This window comes from Lethenteron reissneri, chromosome 41, assembly GCF_015708825.2.
Source record: "Lethenteron reissneri isolate LAM-NWPU_2019-01 chromosome 41, ASM1570882v1, whole genome shotgun sequence".
In the NCBI taxonomy this organism is placed as follows: domain Eukaryota; kingdom Metazoa; phylum Chordata; class Hyperoartia; order Petromyzontiformes; family Petromyzontidae; genus Lethenteron; species Lethenteron reissneri.
The window spans coordinates 456,399-466,459 of NC_083819.1; the positions used below are offsets into that span (position 1 = coordinate 456,399).

The 10,061-nt window shown below is 48.7% G+C and overlaps 1 protein-coding gene across 8 annotated transcripts in view; it reads left to right on the forward strand.

Annotated features, from left to right (window-relative positions):
- LOC133352790 (transport and Golgi organization protein 1 homolog) overlaps positions 1–10,055 on the forward strand; it is a 30,410-nt gene extending 20,355 nt beyond the window's left edge. For 3 of the 8 annotated variants that reach the window (XM_061568682.1, XM_061568681.1, XM_061568683.1), the window contains exons 18-25: positions 311–412; positions 2,573–2,633; positions 4,313–4,348; positions 5,460–5,524; positions 6,584–6,687; positions 7,198–7,317; positions 7,535–7,957; positions 8,803–10,055. In XM_061568682.1, the coding sequence (XP_061424666.1) occupies positions 311–412; positions 2,573–2,633; positions 4,313–4,348; positions 5,460–5,524; positions 6,584–6,687; positions 7,198–7,317; positions 7,535–7,957; positions 8,803–8,870 (979 nt within the window). In that variant the 3' untranslated portion in view covers positions 8,871–10,055. Of the gene's footprint in view, positions 1–310; positions 413–2,572; positions 2,634–4,312; positions 4,349–5,459; positions 5,525–6,583; positions 6,688–7,197; positions 7,318–7,534; positions 7,958–8,802 lie in introns of those variants that run through there. The other 5 variants (XM_061568679.1, XM_061568680.1, XM_061568686.1 and 2 more) reach the window with 3 other exon arrangements.
- The last annotated feature ends 6 nt before the right edge of the window (positions 10,056–10,061 follow it).

The window sequence follows — 10,061 nt, forward strand, 5'->3', positions numbered from 1 at the left end:
CCATTGGCCTGCCCCTTCCATCATTGGCCATTCCCCATGGTTCCAACCCTTCCCGAGAGCTCTCCACCACCTGGGTCATGGTTTTGTTTACATCTGTTAAAGGTCATCCACAGCTCATGTTCATTACCACAGGCCCCCAATTTATTCTGATCAAAACGAGTTACACACTGACCTTGTACAATGGAAATGACTCAAGTAAACACTGTGACAGACTGGTAGACCGACAGACCATTGAAGTTGTTGATACATAGACGTGTACAATATTCCTCCAGCTCCGTTCAACAGTCACTGTGTTTCCCACGCTTTACAGGGAGTTGTCTGAAAAGGAGAACTCTGGGCAGACGAAGGCTTCTGCGTGTTCAGAGGCTGAACAGAAAGCACTGCAAGCGATGGAGGAAGCCACACAATACAAGTACGACTAAAGCAGAGGTGGCCAATCGGCATCTCCCGAGCCGCATGGGGCTCTTTAATCCACCACACGCGGCTCTTTCGAAGAGGCATAATGTAGAACATACTCCTATCACAGTCGCAAAGAATAATTAATTAAAGTTGTATGGTATAATATATTATAGAAACACTTCCAAAACTCGTGGGTACTTTTTCGCTCTTGGTCTGTTCAAGGTTGGCCACCCCTGGGCTCGAGGGACCAACAACTATTCGAGATTTGTCTTCATTTAACCCTCTGGTTGAAGATAAATAAATATTTAATGCATTCTATGGGAACCTCATTTGCCAGTAAAAATATGATAATTGGTTCTTTACCCTTCTATCTGGCAACAAAAAAAAAGGTGTTAGTTTTGTTGCCAGATAGAAGGGTAAAGAACCAATTATCATGTAATGCATTCATTAAGGAAAGCCACACTGAGTCTCAATGCTTCTTTTCAGGAGGATCTTGCATTTCAAAGTTTGCTATGAATTTTTTTAAAGGGGTGTTTTGCATCTGATTAAAAAGTTGAGCGCCTTGGAGAAAGGCCACACGTGCACGGGGATAATTCTTAAAAGATCCGCACAGACGGGTTCATGAACCCATTTGTTGGACAACTTTCTGTCCAGCGGATATGAGAGTTTCACTCCTCTCTGTGCGTTCCACTAACCCTGAAGCTCCAAAGCACTGGACTGCATGCATTCACCCCCACGCCTGCCTTGGCTCGGTTTTCAGTCAATGCCTTCGATTCCCTGCTGCAAGCGGCAGCCTGAAGTGCCACACCTGACTTTGTGGGATAATGTAGTCGTGGATTTGGAGCAAGTGTAGTGACAGGGCTGTGTGACTATAAACGTACAACTTAGAGGTGGGGGGGGGGGGGGTTAGTGGGTCATGCAGGGATGGGAGGAGCCATGTATGAGATACCTTCCTGCAGTGCAACCGATCGCATGTAGAAGACAGTGCAGTAACCAGTTTGTCAGTGCGAGGTTTGAGTGTTCTCATCGTTGGGCGGTGACGTGGCCTAGCGGTCGCGTGCTCGCCGCTGGTTGCAGAGGTTCACAATTCTCATCCAACGGTCCCGCTGATTAACGCTGTGGGTTTAACCTTTCCCCGCTGCGATGATGTATGTGCACGTCATCGGGTTTTTTTCCGATCCCGTTGCGATGACGTACGGAACAGAATGCGGGAGGGGGTGTGGTACAGTTTTCCGCCAGCTATCATAGAGTGCGGTTGTATCACTACAGTTCACTGCGGTGAGTACAATGTCTTTACAAACAACGGTGCTACGCCTATCTAAATCAAATGTATGCTGAACCACTTGTGCATTGCGAGATTCAGCAGTCAGTGGGAGGCCCCTGCAACTTGTAGATGTCTTGGAACAGGAAAGGGTTAATAACCATGTGACCATGATAGCGTTGTGCAGTACAAGCACGTGGAGACGAGGAATACTGTAACGGCTGCCGTTATTAAAACACTTTCTCACTCGGCATCCTCCACTCACACCAATGGAGGTGCACTCCATCTCCGTCCTTCACACGGACACTGACTCACTAATTGGACCCTACCCCTCGGCTATCCCCTTGGCTCTCTCACTCGTCTGCCCGGGGCGGGGGATCAGCCAACACCGCCCCGCGACGAGCAGAGAAGAGACCCCACTCCAGCCGCTCATTCGCCTGGCCCCAGACGACGACCATGCCCCCGTCACGTGGTCCCCTTAAGAACCCCCTGGGCGGCTCCTCCCCCCAGCTCGGCCCCGCCCACTTTCCCGAAAGCTCTTTACGTGACGTCATCCTTGGCCCCGCGTGACTCTCAACCCGCTCGCACCTCCTTCCGCTCGCCCCCTCATTGGTTACTCACAATGTTCCTCTACACGAGTAGTAGTAACAATGATATACTACACACAAGTGGGCAGAGAAGATCCTGTGATGCCTTACTAAAAGCAGGCCAGTGTGTATGGGCGCCATGGTTGCGCCACGCGCCATTCCGCACGATGTCCAACGTTGTTCTCCGCATGCTGGACTCGCCAGCTGGATCTTGTTTCCCTGAAGTTGCCATGAACCGTGCGTGTTGCCATGAACCGTGTGTGTTGCCATGTGTGCGTGTTGCCATGTGTGCGTGTTGCCATGTGTGTGTGTTGCCATCCACCAGGCAGCGCGTGAGTGACCTCAAAAGGGAGCTCAGGCAGACGGAAGACTCCTTCAGGGAACAAGTGAGCAACCCCCAGCAGCCTGCACGCAGCGGCGCTTCCCAAACGACTCCAACATCATCGCCGCTGTCCTTCCTTAGACGAACGGGGACTGCCCAGCGGTGGATCCAGGGGGGGGGGGGGTGGGGGGAAATCGCCAGCCCTGCCAGAGAAAATACATTGAATGGTTTATGTACATATTGTTGTAGGGGATTTTCTTCTGCATATGGCTGATGTCGGTGTATGGCAAGGACTGTAATTATACGTTGAGGTGGTTGCGCCGGTTAATTGCGTCAGGAGTCGCGGAGCGTATCGCTGCGATGATGCCTCCTTTGTGTTTATGAATGGGACGTTGAGTCGTCACATTTTCCCTGATTCTGTTCTGGGTTACCACCGTCCCCGGGCACTGCCGGAGAGTTTCACATTTCTCTTTGTGCGTCCGGTATCCGCGTCCGCTGCCATAGTTTGTGTCGATGCGGTTCAGGGTTGTGCCCATAAGCTCAAGGGCCCTATTTAAAAAGTTTTACATGGGAAGTTTCAAAATCCACGTCTTGGAATGCTTCACCCTCCAGCTATTGATGGAACATCTATGAATCTGTATATTGTATGTATGTTGGACTTCTTTCACACCGTACATAGCCAACCGGTCGACTCAGACGTGTGGTAATGAGGTCAGCGTTTGTTTTGTGAAATATACGGGTCTCTGTGTGAGTCTACGTGTTTCTGTACGAGTATATGGGTCTATGTGTGACTGTATGGGTCTCTGTGTGAGTCTTGGGGTCGCTGTGTGAGTCTACGGGTCTCTGTGTGAGTCTACGTGTTTCTGTACGAGTATATGGGTCTTGTGTGACTGTATGGGTCTCTGTGCGAGTCTATGCGTGTCTGTGTGAGTCTACGGGTCTCTGTGTGAGTCTACGAGTATTATTTCTGGGACGGTGCCCTTGCCCAGCAGTGGGAAGTTGCAGGCTGACGACAATGTCCCTGAGCAGGAACAGTAGCCACTGCAGCCAAATTTGTCTGGTCACATTTTGTCATGGTAGTATGCTCTGAATGGGCAATTTGTGTGAGATGCTGGAGTTCATGTCCTCATGAGTTATTTTACGATTTCAATTTGTTTGATTATTTTGCCTCTTGGAGTGAGTCGCCTTGTGTCGTTAAATGGCACTCGTCAGCCTTTGGCGAGTGATGCGTGTGTATATTTGGCATGGCTGAAGTAGCCGAAGCAGTCCACTGGGGCAGTGCACACAATCACCAATTCCACACCCAAAGTTGCGTGATCATTTTTGGAGATAATTATTACCAAAGCACACCATTTATCCATAACACCAATAGCTATCACAATTCATCGTTCGTCAGAGTACACCGTTATGTGGTGATATTTTCGCTCAAATGTTAAATTTGTTTATTATCCACAAAGTAAAATAAATGGAAAAATCATGAATTTGCCCCAAGTAACTTGAATTGCCGATGCCTTCACTGTAAAAATAATAATGCATCTCAAAGGTTTCTCACCTGGTTAATTTAATTATAAAAACCTGTTAATTACGAAGAATGTTCTCTGAGAAATATGACATTTATAGGTGAGCAGACAGCAGCCTTAACATCCTCTTCTGGAGGCACGACGATGTCCCTGTAGCGCAGGGGACACTGCTGTGAGGAGTGCGCACGCTTAGGTCACGTTCATCAATGGGCTCTCATTGCAGATTTCTACGCAAGAGAAGGACATTCACGAGCAGTGGGTAAGAAAACAGCTGCACCTGGGACATGTACGCAACAAAGTAATACAACTCTGCCATATTAACATTTTTCAATATTTTTCTAATAAAAACAAAAAACTCAATACATTTGTTGGTAACTCTGTAGCCTTAAAGGAAACAATATATACGATACAATGCATATAATACATACAATAAAATACACATTTTTTCAGGTTTGTGCTATGTAGAAGGCCAATTGCCTAAAACGTTTGCTTCGTATATAATTTTCCACTTCGGGCCACAGTGTTGTTGACAAATGTGTTGACTTTTGCGTTATTTGTGCTGGTGTGCCGCTGCCAATGCAGCAGCAGCATCACATAATCTGCTTAACCAAATACAGATTGGTTTCCTTTAACCAAGTGACAGTTCATTGATATGCTCTCTCTATTTGCGATGGACACATGGGAACCATTGCCATATCAATTCAAGAGGTCGTCACGGCCATTGCCATTGATATACTGACACTTCACCATTGCTTCCTTCGGATAGATCTCATGGATGGTGTGAGCTCCACACCTGACCTTCAATGTCTGGCTTTTAGCTTTCCACTTGGTTACGCCTCGGGGTGTCCGCTCCATTGCCGTCATAAGCCGCCGTCATCCATCATGCGGGCATGCATGCGGGCATGCATGCATATCCCACTCATCGCAACCTCTTTCTCCTGATTACAGATACAACACATTCCTGCCAAGTACTATTCTGAACTTCCGAGTTGTTTACCTCGACATTGCAATAAGTTCCTAACAACCGGCCCACGTGCTGCCCGGACCAGTGGCTCTGACACTGCACGTCAGAGCCACTGAGTCGCAGCCATCACTCGAAATGACCCGCCTTGTCAGTTGCCAAAAGTGACTGCAATAGACTTGTGGTTAATGTTTTCGTTGCTTGCTTAGCACCCTATAGGAATTGTCATCATTATTATGTATGCACCTGGATTCGAAGGCCAGACGCTTCTTTTCCAGTTGTTTTGTTAAAGACGATCTATCTCTGGACAGTAATGCAAACAATTATTAAAGTTTCAAATGCGCGTATTATTTTCACATTGCTATGGAGGTACAGCAAACTCATTCGGCAATGTGTGTGCACCTCATAGTTTGCTGCTTGCAAGGCCAAGAGGGAGCTCGTGGAGGTCAGGAAAGAAATGAGCGTGCTCCAGAGGTAACTTGACCTCGAGTCCAATTCCCAGTGCTTCTGAAGTGGGGCCCGATGGCGATACAACGAGTGTGGTCAATGTGGCGGGTGTGTTTGTGCACTCCGGTGGACGGAGCTCCACTGCTCATGTTCTGCTCTGGAACATTTGGCTACACGAGGAAGCACATGGGCCTGATGCTGATGATAACCGAGAAGATGTTTTAAGCCGAACGCGTTAGAAATGTTTTAAACTAATTTTCAAGTCAGGAGCAAACACAAGATTGGCTGTCCTGAGATCACACTACGTTGGTGACAACGTTATTGTCATATTTTAATGTTGGCCATTCCCTTTCATCGCTGCAACCCCCTCTGTGTATGATGCCACTTTCCAGTTTAATGCACTACGGTAGTCACTAGCAGGATTTTCAAAAACCTTTGGTTTGGGTCACACATGAATACATATCTAAGTCACATCTCTCACGACAAGATGCTCCTGTCGAGTCAGAAGTGACTGAGTGCGGTGATAAAATTCGAAGCGCAGCGTTGTTACCAGGTCACAATATCCCTGACAGACTCGCGGGGCTAAAATAGTCGCCGTGACGGACAATTACAATTCTGACAAATCGCCTCATTATGTTGGTTGTTGTAATCACCAGCGAAACGTCGGACTCAAATTGTAAATGTTGTGGGTTTAATCTTCAACACACTGGTGTGCTGAAGTATTAAAGATAATTGGCACGTTCTGCTCACGCGACAAACATTACACATGGGTGGTGGTGGGTTCACGGCACATATTTATGCGATCTCGCCCAAAAAACCTCGACTATCGATATTGGTCGTGAAAGCTTACGTGTGAAAATAATTATAGTTTGTGCACTGCTGCAGAGTGGTTGGTCTCGTGTGAAATTAAATCGAGGGGCCGGTTTTAAATTCCCCACATCTGGCGAATAAGTTTGTTGTCCTTCCCCCGCACCTCCGTTTAACCCGTTTTGCTATGTATGGTGCGAAAGAAGTTGAACATATCTACAGGCCATAGAGTGCGTACTCCGTCTCACGTCCAGATTCGCCCCGCGTGACCCGCCGCAGGTTGTCCGAGGTGAAGGGCAGCGCCACCCAACTCGTGCACCCCACGCCAAGTCGCCCTCCCACCGGCCCGCCACTGGGCGCCTTCCCCCCTGAACCTACAAGCGGTAAAAGGGTCGCACTCAACGACAGCGGCCCATGCAGCGTGGCACGCGTGTGCTTCCGTACCACAGGGAGCACCCACTCCTAAAAATGATAAATATCCTTTATGATTTGTTTTATTCGGCTTGTTTACCCAGGAAAGCCTCGCTGAATCTGACGGCTCCTTTTTAAGAGGGTCCTGCCAAGAGTTTTGCAGTCGGGTGCGATGATGGTTGTGCATATTGAGTGATTAATTACAGCTCTCCGATGTGTTAGAGTCCTGCTGCTTACTCTTCGGCACAATGTCCGACGTTTCGTTCCACGTGCGTGGAGGTTCCCTTCAGGAACCGAAGCTTTGTCTGGGCCACCGACACAGACAGACCCAGTTAAAATGAAACCCTGTCTAAATGTAGCACAGAGGCTTCGTATCTCCTATGTATCTCCTAAGTGCAGAGCTCCAGTGCTCTCAGCGGAGGCTACTCCCACTGCTCTCCTTCAAGTCCTTGGATTTGTGCGAACCGCATGCTGCCCCCCAGGATTGGTGCCGGACAGGAGGCGGAGCCTCCCATCTCCTGGCCCCCCTCAACACAGGGGACCCCAGCACCACGGATCCAACAGCTCCCTGGCATCCAGCTGCAGTCTGGACGTCGATAATGGTGAGCACTAATCTGCAGTTGCCTCCTGAACCTTCTATATCCAGCGAGTCCCCTATCAAGTATTAATTGCCTAGTTTGCAGTAAATGATGACAGCGAGTGCATTCGGAGGTGTGATTTGGTTGCTTAAAGCTGTGCGTACGCGACACACAAATGACCCAGGTCTAAATCCACATGCACTCGGGAGTCACTCCTCTCCCTTCTCCATCGCGAGAGCAGACGGACGCCTGGCTGTGGCGCCACCACGACGGCCATCCTCCCACTGCGGAGCTCCGCTCTCGCCACCGCCCACCCTCGGAGGCTCCTTCACGGAGCCCTCGCCTTTCCGACCTCGCCGAGGAGGCCCTCTCTCCCCGCTTTTTGGAGCTCCGCGCTGGTGCCCCGCTGCACCGTGGGGACCGCTCTCGCCTCCAGGGAGCGACATGGGCCCGAGGCGCAACCTCTCCCCGCTGATGGACCCCCGCATGCTGCTGCCCAGCCTACCACCTGCTGCTGCTCCTCTTCCACCTCCGCACAGGGGCTTTGCGCAGCCTCCTAGAGCGTTTCCTCCAGCACGGAGCCCAGCTCCGCTGTACGGCCCAGCCCCACCGTACGACCCACGCCACGTGCCTTGCATTCAGGGCCGGGCAAACCAAGCTGAAGGTACACATTTGTCATCGTGAATTTCCTTTGGTTTACCTGGGAAAGCCCCCGCTAAGTCTCAAGGTTATTTTTCGTGAAGGTCATTCATTAGGATGTTTGGCCCATCACAAATGAGTGTTTGGCATGTTGGTTTGAAACCAGAATGCCTGAAGAAAACCCACGCATATGAGATGGCACTCAAAGTTCTGCACAGTTCGATACGAAACATTGCCGGACTACCATCTGCTGGCCCCTCCGCAGCCCCAGGCCACATCTACCAATCAGGCTTCGTCCTGAAGAGCCCTGCGGTATATTACAATGTCAGGTGCATTCAGGGCGATTTGGTCATTTTAAGTTTCATGTATGACTTTGTATACGATATAAACGCATTAATGCGCATTATGAATTGTATAGTATCCGGGCCCTGTTTGTGCAACAATTGTATAATTTGTTTGGGAATATATGGTGATAAAACATATAACCTGGCATGTGCCAACAATATGCAACAAATGCCCATAGTACATACAATTATATGAATTGGTTTAGTGCATTTTGGCCGAGATGCTAAAATAAACTACCTCTTTGACGTCGGTTATAATTCGCTCCTCTACGAAATAAATCGCTATTTTACATGGTTTAGTAAAACCCTTTGCATTAAGTCTACGCATCTTCCTTCACGTAAAGTTCCCATAAGTGTTATGAAATATTTAGAACTGTTAAAAAAACACAAATATTGAAAGAAGACATGGATGTGTTCTGATAGTTACCACTGACCTTGCTTTTTGTCCAAACAAGAGCAGTATTGTTGTTTTAACAAATTAAATCTGCCCGGCTGCTCGTGGCGCTGTCTGCGTTGATCGTTGCAGGCGCGAGAAGCCAGGCGATGTCACCGCCTCCTCCGGGCCCTCCGAGAAAAGCGTCCACCCCAAAGTAAACTTCCCAAGGCTGTAGCGGCTCTCATGGAGCCGTCGCAGCAAGCTCACAGTGGTCTTCCTCTGCAGAGGGTGACCCAAGGGAAATGTGAAATGTCCCCGCGCTCTAACCAGTGCTGGATGGTGGTATTGAGCCACTGGTGAAGAAGACGCATTGCGACGGCGGGGACCAGTTTATCCACAGCACAACAAACCGCCGACTTCTCACCAAGTGGCGCAGCCTCAACGGGTGGTGGATAATGGACCGAGGAGCGACGATGATCATTGTTGTCAACTCCGCTTTGGGTGCGAACTTGCAATCTAACCTTCGGAGGGCCTGCAGCTTTACCAAGGGAGTTCCCCACTCTTCACGGCAAGGGTTTATACAAGCAAGACGAGTCGACGTTCCCTCGTGAATGGAATACTCCCGTGCGCCAATTTCCTAAGAGCGGTTCCTTCACACAAGCCAGTGAATGTGCACTGCTGTTAAGGAGACTCTGCGTTTTCTCTCAACTCGCCAGGTTGGTCAGGGAAGTTTATAAGATGTGATGATATACCCCCCCCCCCCACTTTATCCCACCACAAGCAAGTTGGCAATCAAATTCAAGCCATATGACATGGGTGGAAACCAAAAATGTACCAAGGTTGTCCATCAGAGATTTTAACTGACATGACAAGGCAATTAACTGGGGAAGCTTGGATTGGGGAGTAATTTACCAACCTTTACACCACGTTACATAATGAAACACTGCCTTTAATAGATATGACAGTTAACGCTCTATAAACCAAAGATGATTCAGGTTGCCTAATTGTATTCATTCGTGGTTGTGCTGTAGAGTTCTCCAAATTGTTCGCTGCTACTCATTCGTTGTGGGTTGGTGCCCATGTGACCACAGACATGTTGGAAAGTCAACCAATTACATTAAGTTTAAATAAAGCCAAGACGCGTTCAACATCTTGACACCCATTCTACGTAGGCAGAACAAATGTTGTAGAACATAGTTGACTATTACACGTGTTTTTGTTTTATTTGTGCCATCTCACTCCATTGACAGATGGTGACAATGAGGCTGTGTCAAACCTGTAAGGTCGCAGGTCGATTGTAAAAAGCTGTGAGTTGTGACAGAAGGAAGTGATGGCAAAGTGACGTGGCATCGATTAAAATGACCACGATGACTTATTGGATGTTGATTAACTGCTTATGTGTATTGCTG